Genomic DNA, 26,163 nt, shown 5'->3' on the forward strand with positions numbered 1-26,163 from the left:
AGATATGAGCGAAAATTCGAACTGAGCAACACTAGTCAATCTAATTAATCTATCACGGAGCAGCAGAAAAATGTCACACGCCCATAAATAAAGTCAAAATAAAAAAGACTCAAAACAAATCCACAAAAGCAATGGCAAAGGTCTCTGGGTGAGACAAATTTACGGCAGCAGCAGAGAAAAACTCGTAATAAAAAACCCAAACCAACAGGAGGGTCGAAACGGAAAACGTTTGATCATAAACTGCAGCAGCAGAAACATTAGGCCACAACTCCACTGACCAGGCGTTGACAGCACCAACAAGCAAAGCTCAACAATGGCCATCGGCCTTTCAGCGCAGTTCAGTAAGAAATATAAACCCGAAAAAATAAAGCGGACAATAACAAATAAAGTAAATAACAACAAATAGAAATGCTGCGGGGAAATCGTGATGTTTGGTTAACTTCTGAGATACCCTGTGAGTCATAACTTCCAATAACTACGCCAGTTACAATTATACATCACTTAAAAAGGGACTATTAACGGTTGTAACTACTTTATATCCCAAAGAAATATTCCATATACTTCGTTGTACTTCTTAAAATTATTTTTTAATGATTGTTTGTATAACTAGATACCTTTGCAGTTGAAAATATTATTTTAAAAATTTCTTTTTTCCAAAAATCTCTGGTATCAGTAGGTCAGTTACAGGCCCCGACAATCCAGCCCGTCTCATCATTGCAGGGTAGTATGTAGCGGCACAGATATAATAACGTAAAGCGATGCTTAGCTTTCAACAACTTTTCACCTCCCTGGAACACTATTGTTGTCATAATACTACGAAGCACTCCATTTTGGAGTTGGGAAGCTAGTGAATAAGTAACGGGGGGCTGTGGGTCGGCATGACTTACCGGAATAACACCAGGCTGGCCATACTACTGTTGTCTCCGTATCAATTTCCTTCATTATGGGGGCTCAACATATTGTCAAACCTCCGCCGTCGTTAACCGATTCAATTTGGCCTCTCTTTCTGGCGATCCGCTTTTGTTTCTTTCGCTCTGCTGGCTGCTGCAAGTGAAGTGAAGGCAGGAAATATATAGTGGGCAAAATACAAAAAAAAGAAATAGACATGCGGTAAAGACAAATCATGGGATTTATAAAGTTATTTTAACACTTTACGCTCGACCACTTCTTCAATTAAGTTGCCAGGTTTTGTTACCCGTTTCAGTTGTTTTGACCATTTATGCTGCTAATTTATCTCTGTTCGTTTTGTCCAAGTCGCGGTAATCATTACGGGTTTATGTAGTTTTTGTATCTATGTAAGTATCTTTGTGGACTTGCTTGTCTTTGGGTGTTTGCTTAATTAATTTGCTTTTGTCAAAAGGTTGTTGCTATTTCAGTATGAGTGTTGCCATTCTTTTCTGTTGTTTTTGTGATGTGGGTAATTAAATGATATTAACTGCTGGGACACTTAATTTGTCGATTGTCAAATGTTTGACTGTGTCAGAAATGACACCAGAGGTGAATTGCCTTAAAATTATTATTTAAGTAGTTCTTTCATTATTCTAAATAAATAACTGTTGACTTGGTTGTTCCTATGGATTATGCCATAAATTTGACCGATTTTTCATTGATGTAATACAATTTTGTTTTGAGGTAACATTACTATTAAAAGATATGAAAAAGATTTAATAATTTGACCTGAAATGGAAAAACCGATTTAAAATTTAAGCTTTAAACATTTGTCTAGATAAAAATATGAAACAAGTAGATTAAAACAGTTGCTTTGAACACATATCAAAACTGACAACCAAACTTGTTTGGGATCTGGTTAAAACTGTATCGACACTTTAACCTTTTCTGAACAAAACAAAGGAAAAGTGTAAGGTCGGTCGGTTGGCTATCAAATATTTAAACAGCTTTTGCATTTATATTATGCATTTGTTTCTCGGCCGGTTGTTTCAGTCTCTATTTCTTTAAATGTTTTTTATTTAACGACAGACTCGTTGATTTTTTTCAACTTAAATTGAAATTTTAATTTACCTTTTTGATTGTTTCGACGTTGATTGTTGCCCGGCTAAATAATGTAAGAAAAGTGACAGACTGACTAATTGTATTATTGTATTGTATTGCCGTTCGTTTAGAAAAAGTCGAAGTAGGTGCAATTGTGTGGCTAGATTATTTTGTTTAGTGTTTACTTTTGAAGTTTATTATATATACTGCATGGATACATATTATTAACTTGTTAGGAGGTGTGACCGATATTCAACATTTGTTTTACCCTATATTTGGCTTTTAATTTATTTCCGTTTGCTAAATGTATATTTTTATGGCTCAGCTTTTAATTTTCTCCACAATTAACATTTGTGTTTTGTAGCTTTGAACTTTTAAAGCATTGTTTATTTAATTTAGCTTGTGACTTTTGACTTTTAAACTTGATTTTTTGCGTTTCACTTTTTGTCGCTCGATTTGCATAAGATTCGGTATTTCTTTCTTCGCGGCGTTATCACTTATCTCGCTCGCACTCTGCCCTACCGTTCCCTTTCGTCACTGGTGCAGTCATTCATTAATTGGTGGTCACGTGCTCAGCTTCCCAAGCAGATTTGTATCTCTATTGTCAAAGTGTCGTTAGACACGTGAGTTTGTTGTAAATAAGGCGAATAACCACAAACAAAAATGTCAGAGTGATTTTTTATCTCTCTGTGGACTATTTTTAGCTGGGATTTGTTGCGCTGTTTCTGTGACTCTTTCCTGCGTTTTTTCCTGTCAAAACTGTTACCGTTACGGTTATGTGATTTGCTCCCGCCGCAAGCACTTTTTTGTGGACTTTTTTAATCTTTCATTTTACACAACGCCCCCACACTCACACTTTTCACGTCATTCGTTTTCTGTATGCTTTTTTATCAATCCTCTTGATTTATATTTTTCTCTATTTACGCGCGCTTTGCGCTCGGGATCGTTGATCGTCGATCCGCCGATCGTTGAATTGTCGATCACTGATAATGCCGCGGCTTTCGATACTTATTTTCGCATTCGCACGAGTTACCCGCCGCACGAACGAAATCGTACTGAACACAATTTCGAGAGAGCATGGGAGCGGGCCCCAACAAATAAGAAAACAAAACGAGAATGAAAGCTGTCGAAAAACAGGCTGACGAATGTATACTCTCGCTATAATAAAAAAAACAGATTTTATTTTTAAGGGGTTATATACCTTTTTGAGCGAAAAAAATTGAGGGAACTTTGGATTTTTTTTCAGGTGTGTAGCAATTATTTTATGAAACTGAAGTTAATATTTATTGATAGTACATGTTTTTATCGAAACAACAAGCGTTTGATCTTGAAAATATATGAATAATTTACAAAGTTATGGCAATTCTCTCGGAACCCTTTTTTTTATAGCGGCTTGCGGTGACCACGATTGCACAAGAACTATTTGATCGATCTTCTTCATTTTTTTAAATTATTCGTAATGATTGTGCCGAGTTCGTAAACGATTCAGTTTTTATGCGTCAATTTTGATTTCGCAAAAAAAAATTTTTTAATAAAATTTGTATTACTCGAAAAATTAACTTTTTGGAAAAATTGTTACTGTATGCAGAAAAAAGCAAATATTCCTGAAAATAATCGTTCACGAACTGGGCACAATCATTACGAATAATTAAAAAAAAAAATGAAGAAGATCGATCAAATAGTTCTTGTGCAATCGTGGTCACCGCAAGCCGCTATAAAGGGTTCCGAGAGAATTGCCATAACTTTGTAAATCAAGATCAAAGGCTTGTAGTTTCGATAAAAACATGTACTATCAATAAATAATAACTTCAGTTTCATAGAATAATTGCTACACACCTGAAAAAATCCAAAGTTCCCTAAATTTTTTCTCTCAAAAAGGTAAAATATTTATATTTATCCATCCTTACCATTCCTTTAAATAAGTTTTTATGACATCATTTTAATGAAACATTTTCCGTATAAATCCTCGATATAAGCTTATCTGAAGCTGCAGATCGAATTCGAATTTTCAAGATACGTTTAAAAAATCTGACAAAAACTATACTACCTTCGAAAGGGTATAAAAAGAAGCGTAGATATAACAACAAACCAAAAGATACTCCAAGCACACACGTGCAGGTAAAAGAGAGACCGAACGAGCATCAAAGAGCACGGAAAACAGCTGTGTAGCAAAACAACCGGAACGAAGAGATCGTAAGCTAAGAGCGCTTTATCAGTACAGTGAGTGCTCTGCGCTGGCGACAGGTGTTTGAGTTTTGTATCATATTGAAAATCAGAACTAACCAATTAGCTGCCAGTAAATTGGTATATACAAATATTAAATTATCGGTAGAACATTTTTGTAATATTATTATTATTGTTGTAACCACACATTTGATTGTTGTATTAAAGGAAAGAAGGTTTCTTTATTTATCAGTATTGTGAATACTAGATTTAATCCCAGATCGTGGTGCAGTTTTTACTGTATATAATGCTCTGCGGTGCCCAGCACCGTGGGTCTCTTTTTCTATTTCCTTGTCCCCGTCCGATCGCCCCCAAGAGGCACACACACATCGAAAAGGGTTCACTGAAGGTCAGCTGGTCAGAGTTCAAGTGACAGTGGGAATGAGGTGGCTCACTGAGCAGAGCGAGTGAGAGAGAGAAGCGCAGCAGCGATAAAGTCATAGAAAGAATAACATCAACATCAGCGACTTTACTTCAGAAGACCTCAAAAAGGGCCAAAAAGGGGTCGTGGAGGGGGGTTCTGATGGATAACAAAGCGTAGGCGTGTTTTGTATCTGTATTTGTATACGGAGGCATATCTGTGTCGTCGCTGGCCATTTGATACTTTGGCCTCGTCACTCGTCAATCAACACAAAAAAAAGAAAACAAAACAAATGGGGTGGGGGTGGGGTGTCTGCGGGAGGAAGCGGTATAGGGCGAGAGTGGAGCAGACATATTGCAGTTGTCTGGTGGTGTTGCATTGCACTTTCCTATTTGCCCAGTTGTTGTTCGATTGAACTTCGCAACAAAACCAACAAACGGTCGAATAGGAAACATATGCATATTAATTGCCCATATCGCATTATTCTAATGAAAAAAATCGCTGTTTCCTTTGTTCCTCCGCTTTGGAAACTTTCGTTATCGAGAGACAATTTCCAATGTAAATCGAAATCGATTAGTTTCTAAACTAGTCAAACGATGGAAACGATATCGAGGATAATAATTCCAGATTAAAACACTTGACATTCTTTAAAAGTCCGTTTTTTTAAACAAAAGTAGAATAAGCCGATCGTTGTATTGTTTTCAAATGTCATTTGTAAAGTTATTGTCAAATGAACTTGCGACTTAAAACTACTCAGATCTGTGTAGTTCAATATAACCTTTTGGAAATCTTCAAATTCTTTTATTCATTTGTGTGAAAGACATTTTTACAAACTTTATAGAGCAGAGTACTTTATTTACAAAGATCTACTAACTTTTCGAGTTAAGGAAGCTAAAGCATTAAATTTGTACCATTTTAACTTAAGAAGGGTGTTTCATTATTCCCAATCTTGTGGGCCAAATGGTATTACCCTGTGCCAGGGTATATTAAGAAATATATATATACATAAATATATAGGTATGGACGTGTTCGTATATATAGCCAGGCTACAGATGCGAGATCCGCACACTTAACCCAAAACGAGACCAAAAAGGCGAACAGAGGCGACCGGGCCATGACGGGATCTCGCGACGACCGACGATGCGACCTGAGTTGGCGGCAAAATATTTTTAGAACTCTGCGACCGACGGCGACGACATCGGCGGAGGGGTCGGCTAGGGGGGAGGGGGTAGCATGGGGGCAAAGGGGACATGCATATATTGTGGTACTTCGGTATCTGTATCTCTGGCAGCCCCAACTCAGGTCTTTTTTTATTTTTTGCTCGTATATATTTTTTGCAGGGCGCTCGGCGAGAGAGCGAGAGGTCAGAAGGTCTGTGATCTTTTGCAAGTTCGCTTAAGCGCAAATAAAATTCTCCGAACTGCCAAGAAGAACAAAAGGCAGCCTGGGCCGTTCAAGTATCTGTGAGATACATTTCGGCCGCTCATATGTACATATACACGTACATATAAGCGATATAAGCATCGTATATGTCGGACAGGCAAAAAGTCAAATGACAGCAAACTTTCGGTTAGATAAATAGGTGAATATAATAAGATATGTATCTATTTAGCCGTCTGAAATACGCAGGCAACAAAATTCGAGTGTATCTTGGAAAGTGGTTTATAATAAAACAACTATTTTAATTAAATTAAACATGCTTTACTGCATTTCGAGTTTTCACGGGAATTGCACAGTTTACCGATACCTTGGGCGATTTGATATGTTTTTAGTTTAGAAACAAGTGTTGGCCTACTGTTGTTTTTAACACATTTCAGATTGCACTATTTGCTCAACTACTTGTCAACTACTTGCACTTGTAAAACATCAATAAATCATTGATATACAGGTGGCTGAAACACACAATGCTTTTGGGATATTAAATAAAATCATTTAATAAAGAGTATGAAAAAATGCATATGTATATCTTGAAAAGATACGCTTGGTTTTTCATTCGACAAATTTGTTAAAAAAGTATTTCCGATTAAGTCCTTAAATCACATTCTTATAAACAGCAATTGCAATTTATCTCGAAAAGAAATGCATAATTTGGTCAGGGTGTAGGCCATATATTCGCGGGGCCAACATTTAGAAATCCCTATATAACGAACGATATGCACGCAGTACATCAATGAATCAAATATGTGAAAAAGCGAGGAAAGAAGAAACGAGACGAAGAAAAAAGCAGCAGATCGATGGAGGTATACTTGGGGACAAGGTGAGAGGGCGCAGTGCCTTCCAAAAAAAACTACAGTTGACAACTCGAAGAGAGATACCACAGAGTGCCGCCAGGTTTGCTGATGAGGGGCAGGGCAAGTCAAGATGTGTTGAAGTATTGCCCGTGTCTTCAGCCGACCGTATTTGTGTGGGACGATCTCCAAAGTTTGCTAAATCGCAGGCCGTAGACAGAGAGAGGCCATAGCCACGGAAAAAGAGATTGATGCAGATGCCGCTTTTGTGTCCCCAAAGCGAAAGACAGTTCGACAGTTCATACCAATTGACTCGTTTGGCAACACGCTTCTCCAGGAACAACAGCAACTATCACAGGTAACATCCAACATCCAAAGCCAGCAATGTGATTCAGAAAAATTTTTAAAAGCTGCACTGCATATGGACAGCGAAAAATATCGGGAATAACACGTTCTTAACCTGTCACCATCGACTTCAGTAATCTTTCTTTTCGGTTCATTTTATTAGCTTTTCGTGGAGATGGGATTGGAATCACTAATAAGGTAATGTCTTCAGAAATCAATGTAAATTAATGTGCAAAATATAAAAAATGTTACATATTTTATTAATTTTTGATAATAAAAATACGTATTGATGTAATTTTTGACCAACCATTTACTATTCACAAAAAAAATTGTCAAACAGTTCCCAACCACAAAAAAATGTCAATTCTACCAAGTAAATAGGTATGTGTCTTTGCTAATTGTGAGTATTTGTTGTTGTGAAAGTAACTATTAATTAGTAAAATTGACAATTTTTTGTTGTTGGGGACTGTTTGACAATTATAACAGTTGATTTTACCAAGTTTTTTTTGTGTGTACAATTACATTTTTTTAAATGCTTTGTATTAAATTTACTTTTTATCAGGCAATAGTTGGCGTACGCAAGTTTGCCTGGGATTTCCGGAAAATTGTATTTTTATTTTAAAAAATCATCTTAACCAGACTTAAATATTTATTGTCGAAAATAATAAAAAAAAAATATTTAAACCTTGGCTTTCATTTGCTGATTCGTGATAAATTTGATAGATTACTAACTAATCCTTTTGCTGCTGTATTGTTGTGTAATTTATTATTTTTTCTAGGAATACATTTATTTTTCTTGAAGTTTAGCTGGCAAATCTGTGAGTTTCCTGGGATAGTAAATTATCTTTATACCTCCTTTGTGCCTAACAGAACCTTAGCTAAATGTGGTGCAAGAAGGCTTTGGCACTGCTGGTCACAATGTCAAAAATGTCGTTGGTTAGGCAGTCCGTCAGTCTGTCAGTCCATCAGTCAGTCACCTCTGAGGAATATTGAAGACACATATACAGACACTTGCAATTTTTGTTGGCTTTTTTGTTGTTGGCTTTTTTTGCGCGCATCTAAAAATAAAGCAACACTGAAAATGCTAATGCCAAGCGCCCGACCGAACGACCGACTGATCGACACCGACATCGACCGATGCCCACAGACCTCAAAAACGAACGCCCGTTTGCCCTCACACAGATACACACATGCAGCCCCAAGCACGCACACACACACGGATACTCGATCGGCGACACACATGCAAACTTGTCCCCAAAATGACAGCGACATATTGCGCGCCTCGAGTTCACTTCATTCGAGAGTTTGAACCGATCTGAATATAGTCAGCACCAGGGTGTGAGTGCGAGTGGGGTTTCTGGCATATACGTGGATATAGATACTTGTAGACTATATACTCTAGATGTGCGGCACACGCTGCTCGAATCTTAGCCAATGTCTGCGAATTGCTAGGACATACATAAATACAGTACGTGCCGACACTTTAATGCCACTGGAATTATGAATTTTTAATTTTTAGGAAAGAAATAAAAAAAACTTAAAATAAATGCCAATTCTTCTTAATCTTCTGTAAATCAATAATTTTGTTAACTAAATTGCCATCATATTAATATGTTTTAAATATTTTAACATCTCTCCAATTATTATTGTAGTTTCTGTTCTGGACAAATGGCCATAGGCCGCACTGTAGAAACTTAAAAAATGTGTTTATTTTTTTTGGCTTTTTCATTTTTGAACCGAACTACAACTCAACTCTGTCAGACGACAGACTGACTGCAGAGTCTTTGGGTATGGGGTTTTGGTAGAGGAACCTGGGACTGAGACCTGGGATCTGAGACGGGCCAGGCCAAGTCAAGTCAAGTCGATGTCGAGGCGTGTGGGCAGCATCATCGTGTTGGGTTCAGTTTTGCCGTTTTTTTTGCATGTTTTCTTCATTTTTTGCACCAGTTTAGGCGAAGGCTGTCGCCGGGGATGTGAGGCAAAAACATGGCAGCTACAAAATCAACGACCGAACGAAAACTTTTAAGGCGAGAAGTGCTGGTCGAGACGACAAAGATCGTTATGGCCCAGCTCAAGGGGTCAGGTCGGTCGTGTGGCAACTGTACTCGAAAAGTGACACCTGCAAAGGCCCAGGGAATGGAGGTCAAATATAAACGAGGCGGAAGCGCACAGCCAAAGTGTTTATGGTCATGACTGACGGGTTGTTTGCGTGCAGCCAGATCGGAAAGTGAAGACGTGAGGGCTCCAAAATGTCCCTATATGTATGTAATGTATCTGCTTTACAACAGAATACATTCTTAGTCGATTTCCTTTTATTGCACATTTTTAATTAAATATTCGTTCCGCGATAAGTTTGGGGAAAGCTTCGAAAATGGTTTATTAATTACTTTCAAAATAAGTTGTTTAGTCGGTTTGAATTTGGTTTGAAAAAAATTATAAATACGTAAATATATTTAAATAGCTGAATAAAACTCTTTAAATATTTACATCTATCTCATTTTCTCCAAAGTAATTTAAATTTTGATCCGCAACACAATTAACCATCGAACTGTATATTTAAGCGGTTAAGCAAGCTAACACCTCACCCACTTATCTTCAGCCATCTTTCAACTCTTGACCTACCGAAGCGAACACGCTTAGATTAACGAAATCCAATCCTTACCCGAAACAAAACAAAACAAAACCAGTAAGCCATTAACGAGATAAAAATGCCTAGACATAAATATTTATATTACAAACCAAAACAAAATCTAAAATTGTATAAAATATATGCAAGCATTAACACGTTTCTGCTATAAACCATAAAAGAGGCAAAGAAACAGCCACACATTTGTAATAAAATTAAGGTAAAAGTATATGAACATTAAATTTTAAACGGCTTAGGCAAAGCTCGGATTGGTCAATCCGAAGATAATATATGCGTCTGGAGCCAAAACGTTTAGAACAATAAAAATGGTAACAAACCTACGTCAGAAAAATTGAAAGGTAGTCTAGATTGAGGGAAAATCACGCACAGACCTGATGAAATGTCCATATTCTGCTTACCCACGGAATACAAAATTTTCATTGGAATACAAAGCGAATACCGAGATTTTAAGTCAGAATTTGAAGAAATTCTGAAAAATCTTTGTGACCTCTTGGGAAGTCTCAACTTCCGTTAAGCCAACGATTTGTGAATGGAATTTGCCGGCTCATTGAAAAGTTTATCACAAAAACACGCAGAGAGTGAGAAATGGTTCAGGTATCATCATATAATCAGGCTCATAACTGCTTACCTCACAAACTCTCTTGTCACTTGATAGAGGTTCCGCCGAAAAAAAAACAAAAAGAAACTCCCCAAGCTGGAATCGTAAAATATATAAAATAATAAATGCTAATAATAACAAATTCAAGAGTTTCCTGCGGCTCACATCACATTTCGCCGTCTCCCCCGACCATTCTGTCGTTTCATGTCATTAGCGGACTCCAAAGTAAATATTTGGTGAAGACAAACGAACCTCCGCCGCACAGCAAACTTCATCATCCCATCATAACCCGTTCTCTCCAAAATAAAGAGGAATAATAATAATAATAATAATAATAAAAAGCAAGTGACGATCAAGGAGGGCGTTCTTTACATTCTTTTTTTGATTGTTTGCCGAAGATCGGTTGGGATCCCTCAGTGTGAGGGTCTGAGATGAGTTTGGGAGTTGAGTAAACCGATCGGCTTCAGCTTTTTGTTTTTTGCTGACTGTGACATTTTTGTCACATGAACTTGCCGCCGCCGCGATCTCAGCAATCGTCGAGCAGGGGTAACTTGAAGTTTACTTTATGTACTCACCATACTGTTTCGTCAGCGTTTTTCGCTGCGAAGATCACTGCCCATAATTGAACCGATTGGCCGCGTTTTGTTATGGTCCCTGATTTTTTTTACGTTTTCATAATTTGATCTTTTGACAGATCAAAGATCGCTACTTGAACTTAAGGTTAATCACTGACCGCAGCACCGCAATATCTGTACATATGCCTGTTGTTTCTGCTTCGGTTCGCTGTTTGTTTGATTGGAGCCGCCGCATGAAATCATATTTCTCCATAAAGCATCCACTTTGTCTGTCCTAGCTTCCACAGATGATCGAGTGCCGATCTGGGCGCCCACACTCGATCGCATGTGTGCCTATATGTATCTCTGCCGCTCTGCGCCTCTGTGTTAATGATCGCAAATGTCGTGATTTTAGTCGAGTGGGTTGAGTGAGGTGCTGAACTTTAATTAAACGCGAACCGAAATGTGTTTTTACATTCTGAACTTTGAGACATCAACTGCAACCGGGCAAATGCATTGCAGTCACTTTGAGATCGGTTAATCAACAGATGGCCTGGCCTTATGTCTCCTAGAGAAGTTATAAAACTCAACAAGCTCAAGGAAAACCTTCAAAAATTGACACAGATATTAAAACACTATAATAATTAAATAAATAATCATACATGTGTTGGTTATAAATAAGAACTTCTGTGTCCCCATTTACCGAGGTGTTATACTCCTTTAGAATGGAACCTGGATACAGATTTGAACTTTTCCACATGTTAAACGCATTGGTATCAAAAACATTTGAATGTTTTGGATTTAAGAAAATATTTAAGTTGATTACATAAAAAGGAAAAGGTCTAAATTGAAAACATGCTACAATTAGGTGAACATCCAAAGTATTAATTGAGCCATGGGAAAAAACAGTTGGACATTATAACCAACAAGCTTTAAACTGAATCACATCGGGTTGGAACAACTTAAATACAAAAACACAAGGGTAAAATTGAAAAAGCAAGGCCAAAGAATCGGGAAAGGGAAAAAGTAAAAAGTGACTAAAAATGTTGCAATCAAAAATGCGAAATGCAAATAAAATGCAGGTAGAGGCTCTCACACACACTCACTTACGGCAACTGTAGCAATAACGGCGAGCGGAGATACAAAAACAACAAAATGTGAACAGACAGTGGAGTAGGGGGCAATTCAGGGGCGGGGCGGGCGAGAGGGCGGTGAAGGTGAGTGCGCTTATCAGGCCCAAAAGCAAACGTAAAAAGAGTAAAAATAAAAAAGCTACAACCACAAACGCCGGATATGAGCGCCACTTAAAAACTGTAAAAACAATGAACAAGCAACAAGTGCTCGAGACGACTACACAGAAAACAAAGTTAAAAGAGCTGTTTTTATTTTCATATAAATAATTTTCATATTCAGAATAGAGATTAGACTGATATACTTTGGATATATTGTTTGAAAATACCAATTCGATTGCAGAGCCTAGAATATTGAGCAAAGTAACCAAATAGATGAATAAATCATACACAGTTTTCCAATCTTCAATGCGAGAAATAGAGTGTAAGCGGACCTGCGGCGAGAGCGTTAAATTTGCACTTACAGTTCCACAGAGAGTCAACCAGCGGACAACTACAAAATCCACAAGAGGAGACAGGTAGCAGTTTCACAGGCAGGCCAATTAATGAAAGCGACAAAATGGCAAATAATACTTTGGGAAATGTCCAAGCCATGACCATAAAAGCCAAGCGAAGTATAGGTCGACCTGGCACACAGCGTTTACATTCCCGATAAATCCCTTTAGAAAACTATTTTTTTAAGTTTCAAATCTATTTTACATATGGGACGTTCCATGTCAACCCGGCAACCCCACTTTTTTATTTTTTTGTATGTGGACAGTACCACATTGATTGCAAAGCCACTTGCTTCCAATAGTTTACCTCATACCTATTTTGTCAATGTTACCACTCTTTCGCCGTATAATCGCGTTGAAAAGAAAACACAAAATCATTTTTATCCTGCGAACGGATGAAACAATTGGCATGGTTCAAAAGCAGAAAAATCTGTCTTTCCATAGCCGATTACGAGAAAAAAAATAGATTTTATTGGACCGTAGGTGACCAAGCGATAGCGTTTTTAAAGTCTAAAAATAGGATTTCGTCCAAAGGGCCAGTCTGCAAAAATACCATTATATTTTTTTCAGAAAGCCCCATATTTAACGGATTTTATGCCACTGGTTTTAAAGTGGGATCTCTCTTGAGGAATTAGCTATGATTTCTTTTCATTGATTTGTTAATTTTTTCCAAAGCATATTCGATTATTTTATATTACTTATTAGCTTTTTCTGACAGTTGACTACTAAAAAAACGTAGAAAAGAATTCATAGCTAATTTTGTGTTTTCTTTTCAACGCGATTATACGGCGAAAGAGTGGTAACATTGACAAAATAGGTATGAGGTAAACTATTGGAAGCAAGTGGCTTTGCAATCAATGTGGTACTGTCCACATACAAAAAAAATAAAAAAGTGGGGTGGCCGGGTTGACATGGAACGTCCCATATGTATAAGCTTCTAGGTACTTTGAATTGGATGTATTAATTTTATTATTAGTAAATTTATGTATACCATCGTTGAATTTATTGTTTAAATATTTCTTGTTTTATATTCACCTCTAATTAATTAATTTCGTAGCTTTTCAAGTATAAAAATATGTATTTAACAAAATATCATATGTGTGAAAACAACGAAGGGTAAAGGAAAAAGGTATAAAGGGTCTCTCTGTTGAGGGTTTACTGTGGCCATGCGGGGGAGTCGCAGAGAGTATGGTGTAGCCAAGAGAGCAGGGGTGGACCGAAACAGTTACCCACTAATTGCAAGCATGCGTCGCCGCAGCTTTTTTTGTCACCCGCCGAAGTATGTAAGTGTAGTTGTAATTGCGGCTCAATCAAATGTCTCGGTGCGCAGCATTTACAGTTGTTGCGGCGGACATTTGCTGAATCATTTGTTTATGGCCGAATCAAGAGTGTGTTTGTATTTATTACCGTTTTAAGCTGCCTCTTCTTGCTTCTCCTGCTTGTGCTTCTTCTTATTCTTCTGGCACACTGCTATGGTATTCGAATTGGAATTCTTTGCTGTCAAACACTTCAATAAAAACTTTTATGTGGAGCAATTGATAAAGCCGCTCACGCACACACTGGCACTCTGCTGCCGGACTCTACGCATACACACTCACTGGTATTTGTACGTTAAAATTAAGTACAATAATTCACTTGTTACTGACTCTGTTGCACTTGTTGTTGGGCTGGCCTGGCATGTGTTAAACAAACATTTTGATGTGTATATTTCTCTTGCAGTAGCAATAACAATATTCATCGATCGCCGCGTTTTGATTAATTGTTTAAATTACAAACGTTTATTATTGTTATTGTTTGGCTGGGGCCACGAAAAAGCTTCCGCATCGAACCGCACTCGAGAGCTTTGGAAAAATAACTGTGCAGCAGCAAGCGATCAATCGACTTTGGGGCTCTTTTCCTCGATTGCTCTCTCATTCTTTCGCTCCCGCTCTCTCTCTCCCTTTTTGGGGAGCGACCAGTGGGGACTACAACAACAACTGGTTATATGAATGAATTTCGCTTGGCACGCTCGGCTTTAAGAGAGAGTGGGGACAGGCGAGCAAAAGAGAGCGTTCTCTTACGATTTTCTCATAGCATGGAGCAGGTTATTTCTGCTGAGTGATTATTATCATTATGAAGTGATCTGATTTGCTGCTGATATTAAAGTAAGACCGGTCAATAATTACACTAGGCAACACAACAAATAATGTAGTTTTAAAGGGCCGATTAGAGGGCTAAACTTGTTTTAGACCATGTGAGCTGCATACATGTTTCAGGTCCTGAATATAAAACTTCATTGGAGAACTGATTTATACAATTTACTAAGGAATGCATTATGACCCATGATCGCCATTAAAACGACCCATCTGGATGGATTTCAAAAAGAAAGAAGACTTTTGGAAAAGTTTAAGCCCGATTCGTTTAAAACTTTAGTTTGCGCAGAAGAAGCCAATCAGATTGACATGGCTAGATCGACTCAGAAACGTCTTATAATCAAAATTTATTTTATAGTATTTTGAGCTTAAATATGATTTATTTAAAATTCATGAAAAATGTAAAATTCTCTCCCTTCATTTTTATTTTTGTTCCGTAATCTTTGCAACCCAGTGTAATTATAGTTCTTATAGGATTCATTCGAACGGAAGAAGATTAAAATGCTTTGAATAATAATATGGTATGTGATTAAAACAAGAGCGAATCGTGTTCCCGATGGGATCATCAGAGATCCCCATTAGGGCGACAAGATGGAGATATCTCCCAGAAGGGGCACAATGTATTAGGTGATAATTCACTTGTACGTCACCCGCTCGCATTTGCATTCGCCATTCGACTCCATCATTCCCAGTCCACTAACTACGGTTATCCTCAATCAGCTAATTTATTTCCCTGGAAAATATCGCCCCCACCTAGAGTAAGGCGAACGATTTTCCCTGCCAAAGGGGCTCCACCTCCATTCAAATGGGGGAAACCAAACAATTAAGCAAACAAAACGACAGCGACCACGGCTGCAGTCTCCAACTGCAGATCCAGCTCCAACTTCAGGTCCAACTCTCCAACTCCGACTCTTGATAGCCCCTCCAGATAGAAACTGTCAAACAAAACAAACTACACGATAGAAGCCAAACAAAGCGAGGCTCCCAAAGTGTGCTGCGTTTTAGTACCCGCTACTTGAAGGGTATGTTTGCTATTGAAAACATATTTTCAAGTCAAGTTCATTTTACTCATTCAGTTTAATTCCGAATGAAAAATAAGTTATTTAGGTACTAACAATGCAAAGATATCGCGAATTACAGAGCTGATTTCCTAAATGCTATAATTTCTCTGAACCACTTATATGTTTAAATATTATAACAGGTATCTTAAAGTCGTAATGTCTAACCTCCGCGTCTGGCTTGTTTATGGTTGCCCTGCCTTTGTCTTTTGTTTTTGCATGGAAAATGGAAGACTAAGTACAAGGAAAGGCGTCAATGACGACCGACGAAGACGACTGACGTCGACCTTCGGCAACAACGCCAGCGGCAACAACAACGACTCATCAAAAAGGAAGTTAAAAATAAAAAACAAGAGAGAACGCTATAGTCGGGTTGTTGTCCCGACTATCTAATACCCGTCACTCAGCTAAAGGGAGTGCGAACCCTGTGTCGGGTTGGTGTCCCCACTAATAATCGTAACTCAGCTAAGGAGAGTGCGAGGGAGATAGATATATAATTTTTGATTGCGTATAACTTTTTAATGAATGGTCCGATTTGAAAAATGTCTTCTACATTTCGATAGGTATAAATATACACAACAAAATTGCATTTATACTTCTCGGAAATCTTTAAAGATGTGGGCGCAGGACCCATTTTAAAATCGTTAGTGGGCGATTGTGGGCGTTAGAGGGGGCGTGGCGCTCGGCTAAAATAAACTTGCGCTGCGTGGGAAGCCAAAGAATATGTGTGGGAAATCTCAACCTTCTAGCTTTTGTAGTTTCTGAGATCTCAGCGTTCATACAGACGGACAGACGGACAGACGGACAGACAGACAGACAGACAGACAGACAGACGGACAGACGGACATGGCTAGATCGACTCGGCTAGTGACCCTGATCAAGAATATATATACTTTATGGGGTCGGTAACGCTTCCTTCTAGCTGTTACATACTTTTGCACGAATCTAGTATACCCTTTTACTCTACGAGTAACGGGTATAAAAAGCTGAAGAGGCTAAAAATCGAAGCCCCAAGAAAGGGACCAGGAGATGCATCGAATATAAATTAACTGCAATGAACAAGGTAATGGAGCGACAATAACAAGAGTAAGAGTGGGAGCAGAGAGAAAAATAGGACATATATTCAAAAATATAATGTAAGCAGTAAAAACATTTTAAACGATAACTGAAGAAAACGTTGGGAAGACAAAGTTTTAATATTCTTCCACATTTTTTTAAATTTTAATGTGACCATATAAACATAAATACAAAATGTGCAAATATTCTGGCAAATAACTCGAAAAAGTAACTTAAAAAACTTTAGAATACAATTTGTAACAGAAATAAATTACCAGAGTGTTGATCAAAAAGAACTTCAAAATTTCATGTTAATAGGTGTCACACAGTATAATTCATATGATAGGTAAGGCCTATACACAGAGAGAAAAATGTAAGTACGTTTGTTCTTAAATTGAGAAAATTTGTTCGTGTAAGCTTGTAAGCATGCATAAGCATTAATTGGGACTACATTTGATTTTATGTCATTTAGATTATCTCTGTCCCTGAAAGTTAATAAAAATATACGTGGCTATTGAAATGTATTACGGTTTTACTTTCTTAATGCAGTAACTTTATTTTTGAGTGCATTGGATAGAAAAGCCGTAACAATCAAGGTTGCTCAAAAGCCCAGAAAGCAAAACGACATAGCTGCGATGCTAGTGGGCGTGTACCGCTCCCCATCCGCCCACAGCTACTCCGACCTCCCCTTCCTACCGTCCCCCTTGCAATGTGCAAGCCAAGTGCAATCTATGCCAGCGATCGGCTAAATACAAATGGTTAGGAGATGCAACACAACAGTAAGAGCGAAAACAGCAACAGCAACAATGGCTGGCGAGGTCAAACAGCAATCAATAAAGGTCAGCGACTACCGCCAGGGCACGCCTGAGTGCCTACCGTCAATGCCGGATTGCTGGATTGTCGGATTGTCGGATTGCGAGATTGCCAGATCAGAGGTGGAGAACCAGCTCCCAGCCCACACCCAATCCACCCCACTCCCTTCCTCCAGTTCCACACACTTGCCCATTCATGCGGCCCACGATGAAGATGCTTTATGTTGCAAATTGAAAGCTGGACTTCCAATCGACTGAAGAAGAACAAAACGAACACGGCGAAGAAGAGGCACTGGCGGCAGGATGGTGGGAAAGAGAAGGCTTGCCGACAAATGCAGACAGTTGCGACTGCGCAGCCGCAGCAGCATCAGGAGCTAAGCAGAAGAAGCTGAAGAAGCCGCGTCAGAAGCCATGAAAAGTGGGAAAGAGAAGGAGCTAGGTGACTGTTGGGAGAAACGCTGACTGATGGAAGACTACTTAACCCTTTGGTGCTAGTGCTTGTAGATTTTACCCGATTTCGTTGAAGTCGACGGTTCATTAATGAAAAACAAAATTAATTTCCTAACTCATCGTAATATATTTAATTTTGATTTAATTGTATTTTATTTATTTATTTATAGTGAACAACTAAATTAATTCAATGTAAAAATTTAAATAATTGTATATTCTTTACGCCAAATATCCTTTTGCTTACCTGATTATGTCGATGCATTAAGATTTACAATCATTTTATAACGCTAAGCGATAATTTATAATTCAAGCAACATGTTTTATTTGTATAAAACTAAACCCACATTTTCCTTAAATTAATTTTTTTATAAACGTATTTATTTAACCCTAACTGAAGAATAGAGTTATATTTTTAGAAAAATTAATCAAGAATGCAAATGTTATTTCTTGCAGCCCTTTTATAATCCCGACCCCTTTAGATCCTTTGGGTTAATTAGCTAAATGGCGGATGTCGATGACTGTGGCATTAGGCGTATGTTTCTTGGCTATTCCTTAGCTGCTCGTGCCCCAGGCTGTCGTTGTCCACCAACCGACCAACCGACCAGCGACTGTCCCGCCCCGTCCGCCACGACACCGCCCCCGCAGATGGGGATTTCGAGGATGCAGCTCCCGGAGCTAAAGCCGCGTCTTAAACCGACGACGATGATGATGATGATGATGCTACCAAGTGGCTTCCCCTGCCTTTGTGGCTGCATCATCTTCTCTTCTGGCGGCTGCTATCTGCCTCGCCGTGGCATCCACAAGATATTTTTAATGGCCCAGCTTCCTTTTTGCAGATGCTCTGCTACTTTGCTTCTGCTCCTTTTGCTTTTTTTGTTGTTCCGATTTTTGTGAATGAAGTTGTTTTAGATACTCACTGGCCTCCGTTCGCTGGAGGAGAAGTAGCACTAGCACCATTATCGCACTGACATGTCTGCTCGATGTCGCGGCTGTCCACCACCCCCTTTACGCCCGCCACTGCCCACCTCCCAGCAGCCCACTTGGCGGTGTGTGTCACCTGTTGATGGATTTCGTTGTTTGATTAACATGAAATGGCATCGCATCCAATCCCAGTTGATCTTGATGCCTTGAGTGGACTGGAGTGGAGTCTCCGACTATAAGTGACTCCGTCCCCAGAAGGATCGCTTGGCGGATAGTTAGCCAAATGTCCGAGATTGATGAGGTGGATGGGTTAAGTGATGGCCCCGAGTGGAATGGCCAAGGAAATTGTGGGTTTTGATGGATTTCAATGTACTTGCTCTTTGAAAGCGTTTATCTAAATAGCCCACAGCCTTTGAGAGCATTATATAAATACAACATTAAACACTTATCAGTAGAATTTATAAAAAAAAAAAAGAGAGAACGCTATAGTCGGGTTGTTGTCCCGACTATCTAATACCCGTCACTCAGCTAAAGGGAGTGCGAACGCTGTGTCGGGTTGGTGTCCCGACTAATAATCGTAACTCAGCTAAAGGGAGTGCGAGGGAGATAGATATATGTTGACAATTTATAAAGCGTATAACTTTTTAATGAATGGTCCGATTTGAAAAATGTCTTCTACATTTCGATAGGTATAAATATACACAACAAAATTTCATTTATACTTTTCGGAAATCTTTAAAGATGTGGGCGCAGGACCCATTTTAAAATCGTTAGTGGGCGATTGTGGGCGTTAGAGGGGGCGTGGCGCTTGGCTAAAATAAACTTGCGCTGCGTAGGAAGCCAAAGAATATGTGTGGGAAATCTCAACCTTCTAGCTTTTGTAGTTTCTGAGATCTCAGCGTTCATACAGACAGACAGACGGACAGACAGACGGACAGACGGACAGACGGACAGACGGACATGGCTAGATCGACTCGGCTAGTGACCCTGATCAAGAATATATATACTTTATGGGGTCGGAAACGCTTCCTTCTAGCTGTTACATACTTTTGCACGAATCTAGTATACCCTTTTACTCTACGAGTAACGGGTATAAAAAGAGTTGAACATTTTTGGCTTTTTTATATGTAGGGGAGAGTGGGGGAATTTCGTCAGCATTTTTTCAAAGCTATTTTTTGTCCATCTTGAGACACGTTATCATATTTCTATTTTTATTGTTGAATGCGGTTAGCACCAAGCTTTAAAATGTGACATTCCCCTATTTTTATACCCGTTACTCGTAGAGTAAAAGGGTATATTAGATTCGTGCAAAAGTATGTAACAGCTAGAAGGAAGCGTTTCCGACCCCATAAAGTATATATATTCTTGATCAGGATCACTAGCCGAGTCGATCTAGCCATGTCCGTCTGTCCGTCTGTCTGTCCGTCTGTCTGTCTGTCTGTCTGTCTGTATGAACGCTGAGATCTCGGAAACTATAAAAGCTAGAAGATTGACATTTTGCATGCAGATTATAGGAGTTCCTACGCAGCGCAAGTTTGTTTCAAAAGGGTGCCACGCCCCCTCTAACGCCCACAATCGCTTGTAAACGATTTTAAAAATTTCAATATTTTGGAAAAGTAAAAATGCAGTTTTATTGTGTTTATCAATACCTATCGAAATGTAGAAGAAATTTTTTAAATCGGACCATTCGTTAAAAAGTTATGGCGGATCAAAGTTTTTCTCCATCTCCTATGCACTCCCTTTAGCTGAGTAACGGGTATCTGATAGTCGGGGCACCCGACTATAGCGTTCTCTCTTGTTTTAATTACCTTGGTGATTTATAAAAAAATAAAATGTAAAACCAATATACTGGGGCAATCTCGCCACACAGGGGGGTAAAATCACCACACCACCGGGGCAATTTCGTCACCTGAAAAGTGTAGGGAGTTTAACGCCTGTAAATATGCTACACTGATCAAGCGTACCATTTTTGTTGACGTCCTATATTTGTTGCTGCTGCTGGTAGTCTGTTCGTTAGCCAGCTCGTCAAATATAAAAATATGTATTTAAAATAGGTGCGACTTTACCCTTAGCGTAGGGTGGCGAAATTTCCCCAGACAGTACTTTTTTAGAAATAATTATTTTTCTTCCAAAATTAGGCGCGAAGTTAAAAATCACTGACGCAGAAATGCACATTATAGCACTGTGTATTATATAAAAAATCGTGTATCTTATTCCTTTTGAATTGTGGCATACAGCTTTTGAACTGTTAAAACACATTTAATATTATAGCTTTATTATCTTGGCCTTCTGTGCAAAACAAATGCATTAGTTGTGGCTGGCCGTCTTGAAGGACTAAAACAAAAAAATTATATATTTTTACGACTTATGGATTCCGAGATATTGCAGGTGACGAAATTGCCCCTGTGACGAAATTCCCCCACTCTCCCCTATATATGAATGTCTTGTTAAAAGAATCTAAAAACTTTAGAAATCACATTTAATGTAATATTTCATTTAATTTACAATGTAGGACTTATTATTAAATTGATTAATTGAAATACTTAAAAATTGTCCAAGAAAGCAACAAATTAAATATTTTTTTTCGAGCTTGCTCAAGAATATTTAACAATAACTTACAACAAAATGTCTAATATTTATAGCTATATTAGATTCCGGGATTTATATATTTCTAACAGATTTGTCGGCAATAAAAGGTAGGTAAAACCGAACACATGGCATCATTATGAAATACTTAGAGGGTAAGCCAAAATGGCTACCTGGGCATATCCTTACCACTATAAATACCGCTACACCGCAAGCCCCTCAGCACATTCAGCCCATCTGCCAAGCAGTCAAGATGTCGAGCTCTAAACTTGTCCTTCTTATCCTGGTCATCGCCTGCTTGCTTTTCATTACCTGGGCACGCCCTAGGTCGAGGTCTTCGATATACAATGAGGTTAATTCCTTGCCGGCCGAGAGGAGGATGAGCAACGAAATCATGGACCAGATATCGCCCTTGAGGGTGCCACATAAAAGAGAGTTCTTCCTGAAGAGGCGCTCCTTCGCCAGTCCAAAGATGATGATGTCCAGGAGTCCGTTCCTCGAGCGTTTCTACAATCAGCCGGTACCCGAGATTGCTCCTGGTGGATCAAACTACTTTGGCAATAACGTCGAGCCGCTGTCCACCTTCGAGATCCTGGAACCAGAATCATTATTTTAGGAATTAATTTTATATAAATCTTTCATTCCTTACCTAAACGAATTAAATTAAATTTAATTTTAGTACTTAAATTTCCTACAACTGAAAAACAAAAAATATTCTAAGTGTAACATAGTAAGAAAAACCACGAAATTAAATTTAAATAAAAATATAAAAAATCCCAAATAAATGATTGTTTTTAAATACTGGAATATTCAAAGAAATGTTTTTAGTCAACATGGTGTTTTTAAAATAAAGGTGAAATAAGATCTCGCAACCAATAACACTGGTCGACAAAAAAAAAGCCCAAGAATAAAAGCTACCAAACCTGAAAGGATTTTAGCTGTAGAGAACTACCTCATACTTGGAAACTTTCCATCACGTCGAAGTTTTGAGAAATCCGTGGTCAAAGTTCCAAATTTTCGATTTTTAGGCACTTTTTGCGGCTTAATAGCAAGAAAACCCTTCGTAGCCCAGAGCCAAAATTAAGCGGAAAAGGTACTTTGAACCTTTAATTTCAAGATTGCCCAATCACAAAGTTGGGCGTCCTCTACTTCATTAGCTACAATGGATTTTACTCAAGTACTTTTTGTAACTTTTTTTCATCTATAGTAGCCTGATATTTTTAATGTATTGTATGTGTAGTACACATTGTGTACGGGTCTCAGTTCAACAAGGAAAATATCAGGCTACTATAGATGAAAAAAAGTGACAAAAAGTACTTCTGTAAAATCGATTGTAGCTAAAGAAATAGAGGTCGCCCAGCTTTGTGATTGGACACTCTTGAAGTTAAAGGTTCAAGGTACCAGTTCCTCTAAATTGTGGCTCTGGGCTACGAAAGGTTTTCTTACTATTAAGCCTCAAAAAGTGCCTAAAAATCGAAAATTTGGATCTTTGACCACGGATTTTTAAAAACTTCGACGTGTTGGAAAGTTTCCAAGGATGAGGTAGTAATCTACAGCTATAATTCTTTTAGGTTTTGTAGCGTTTATTCTTGGGCCAAGAAAAAGTCTTGATTTTGTCGACTTGTGTAATGTGACTTCCGATCCCCAGCGGATCTACCATTCAGCTAATCGATCCAACAGCTCAGAGGGACGAACCCATTCCGCTAGCAACAATCAACACTCAAATCAACAACAATCTGAACAAACTACAACAACATAATCAACGGCAGCCTCTCAATCCGAGGGCAACAACAAAACGCTTAAATACGCATACCAGGGAACGGGCCGAAAAAAATAAAAAAGGAATGGAGAAGAAGCATCGGGCATCCCAAATGCCATGTAGGAATCCATGTAGGAACATCGGGTTGGCGTGTGTATCTGTGAGTGGCCAATGGCCACATCCCCAAGGAACGAATGTTTCTGGTTGTCGTTCTGGCCGGAGGACCAATCTATAAGGCCAGAGGCGGAGAGCGGTCCGAATGAATGCAACATTGGAGGCAACAAGTGTTCCAAATCAAAACGGAAGCACAGCCAGGCCAAGCCGCTCCTTTATGCCACATATGTACATGGCTTTTTGGTTCGACATGGCAAAAGCATTTGGAAAATGTAATTTACAACGCTCAACGCGGAGCAGCGACTACTTCGCACACACAAACACCCATTCGATATTATATTCGCCCGGGGAACTGGTCAACTTTGGTCGGTCTCGGTCGCATCAAGAGCCACTCAACCTCAAAGTTGAACGGCATCGGCATCACCTGCCACCGATCTCACACCGCTCTCACAGCCACCGATTCGCCAGTGAATCGCGCGCGGATTGAAATCCAAGCAGCTAAAAAAAGGAAACAGGAGCCCGCCGGCAGGATAAGTGTGATCGAGTTGGATATACCCTATGTATACCCTATATAAAAAATATTTTTGTGTATATTTAAATTGACGGTGAGGCTACTAGCATGCCGTGATTAAAAATTATCCATTAATTTATATAAAACGTTTCTACAAAATATTTATATTTTCTACAGTCTAAAGAGTTCAGATGAATAAGCTTAAAAATTAATTAAAACCTTTGAATTTTTTTTCCTTTTAAAGCCGGGTAGAAAACATTTTTTGCAAAGTTTGTAAAAAATTGTTTTCTTACCTTACCACTTATATTAATAATCTCCCTTTAATAGTATTCGCAACTAAATCACCCCAATGATCTATTTAAACAGGGTATACTAAAAATCAGTGCTTAACTAAGAAGAACAAGTGAGCGCAGATTTTAATTTTAACCTTTTTGTTCTCGTTCTCTTCAATCCACCTCGATGGCTTCTGTGCGCTTTCCTGGCTGTTGTTTCGGTTTTTTTTCTGTTTTTAATTTGCAGCACCGCTTCATAGAGCATTTTTCATTAAATTCCTGAATTAAGGCATTCCTTTGTGGCCTCCCATCGGACGCCGGTCATGTTCTGAAATAAGAGCAACATAGCAACATGGTCCAAGACGACATGACATGGTGACGACGATGGCGATGGCGATGGTTTAGGCCACGGCCAAGTGGATGTGGCTATTGGGCATGGCCAAGAGCTGCGACTCCAACTACCGGTTACGCTGAAAGTTGGAAAGCCAATTGGATCACACGCTAAAAAATAGTATTTTATTTAATTATTTAGAAACTAAATGAATGCAATTAAGAGCCTGAAAACTTGACAATTATATTAAATTGAAAATTTTTGTTTGGTTATACACGACGTTTAAATTTACTACGATTTTTAATAGCAAATGGTTATATTGTTATTTGTTATTTATTAAAAGTACTTTGGAAATGTATATGGGATTTTTTCATATTGTCGCTCGGGACATTTGCACCTTTAAAGTTAGGCTCTATTTTGTGTAAAAATCTTGATTTTGTACCACTTTTAGTTTTTATGATATCTTTAAAAAACTGCCGTATTCGCTCGGGACAAAAATAGAAGTGATTTTCGGGGAAGTTCATTCAACATTAGAATTTAGCGAATTCTGATGGAATATTTAAATGCGATTTTTTTTACAATGTTGTCCAAACATGTCGCTGTGAAATGGTTTTGGTTTTACTCAAAAATGGTTTGCGGTTTTTTTTATGCAGTTTCATCCACATTCGCTCGAGACATTTTTTCTTAGCGTTTTGTAAAGTGTATTTCTTTAATGTCACATATTAGCATTCCTAAAGGATAAATTTACAACTGAAGACAGGTCTAAAAAATATAAAAAAAAAGCCAAAAACTAACTTTTGCGCATATTAATGGGGTTTGTCATAAAAATAATAAAACTATACTACAAATTTGTAGCTAAGCTCAGGATCAAACTATTTAGAAACTAATATGGGGGCAAAATCATTTGGAAATATGTTTTATTCAAGCTTCAAGATTTTTGGCTTGGTGGACTTTTTGGTGGAAGTGCCCTATCTCAAATTTAATATAATTATTTTCGCAGTGCACCCTCCCATTCAGTACCCCAAGTTGTTTGCAATTTCATTTTTCTGCTGTTGTCTTGCCCTTTTGAGGCATTCTATGATGGGGGCACTGAAGAGGCGCAATTGTCTACAACGATTTGGCGGATTGAATCCTCTCATAACCAAAAATTAAATCAGTGTTAAAAGTGCTTTATGATGTTCTAACAGATTTGGTTTGAATTCTATGTGATATTAAGATGTTTTTGATAATGTAATGTATGAAAATGCTTTTGGAAAGAGAAAAATAGGGCTGAAGCGCAAAAAAAGGAAATAGATTTCAATAAACAATTTGTATTAACTAATAATAATAATGAAATCAACAATGTGCAACATATTGAAACTCGTTCCATTGAAAAATATATTTTTTTGAACTTTCACTATTGCCGACTTAAATCAACAACGACTGCGGCAAAGTTTCATGACTTTAAGCCAAAACAAATCCATCTTCAGATTCCCTCCCTACGATCCCAACTAGGCCCAGCTGGTATCCAGCACAATTCACTTAAGACCAGAGGCCCCTGAATCGAGAGCATTTTTCTAACTTCCTTTTACCAATAGAACAAAAACCAGCAC

At 38.4% G+C, this 26,163-nt stretch overlaps 2 protein-coding genes and 1 long non-coding RNA gene across 10 annotated transcripts in view; 2 read left to right on the plus strand and 1 right to left on the minus strand.

Moving 5' to 3' along the window:
* Positions 1-14,407, minus strand: part of Samuel (SAM-motif ubiquitously expressed punctatedly localized protein) — a 61,202-nt gene extending 46,795 nt beyond the window's left edge. Inside the window, exons 1-2 of one of the 5 annotated variants that reach the window (XM_017159520.3) lie at positions 13,977-14,407; positions 888-1,041 (exon numbers count right to left, since the gene is read on the minus strand). In XM_017159520.3, the coding sequence (XP_017015009.2) occupies positions 888-942 (55 nt within the window). In that variant the 5' untranslated portion in view covers positions 943-1,041; positions 13,977-14,407. Of the gene's footprint in view, positions 1-887; positions 1,045-1,195; positions 1,333-2,019; positions 3,047-13,976 lie in introns of those variants that run through there. The other 4 variants (XM_017159518.3, XM_017159519.3, XM_017159517.3 and 1 more) reach the window with 4 other exon arrangements.
* On the plus strand, positions 1-26,163 carry LOC138911823 (uncharacterized). Of its 4 annotated transcripts, none has more exons than XR_011417458.1 (3): positions 1-148; positions 209-454; positions 26,149-26,163. It is a non-coding gene; the product is annotated as an uncharacterized lncRNA (long non-coding RNA). The 4 variants fall into 4 exon arrangements; XR_011417459.1 differs by lacking the exon at positions 26,149-26,163 and adding an exon at positions 6,737-6,751; XR_011417460.1 differs by lacking the exon at positions 26,149-26,163 and having other exon boundaries at positions 209-341; positions 407-1,005.
* On the plus strand, positions 21,830-22,311 carry LOC108069381 (uncharacterized). Its single transcript, XM_017159446.3, has one exon. The coding sequence runs from the start codon at positions 21,838-21,840 to the stop codon at positions 22,198-22,200; it is 363 nt and encodes a 120-aa protein (XP_017014935.2). The 5' UTR covers positions 21,830-21,837; the 3' UTR covers positions 22,201-22,311.

Source organism: Drosophila takahashii, chromosome 2L (assembly GCF_030179915.1).
Source record: "Drosophila takahashii strain IR98-3 E-12201 chromosome 2L, DtakHiC1v2, whole genome shotgun sequence".
NCBI lineage: Eukaryota > Metazoa > Arthropoda > Insecta > Diptera > Drosophilidae > Drosophila > Drosophila takahashii.

Excerpts from the sequence above, each read along its gene's own strand:
- LOC108069381 (XM_017159446.3), top strand. The coding sequence starts at position 21,838 with ATGTCGAGCTCTAAACTTGTCCTTCTTATCCTGGTCATCGCCTGCTTG.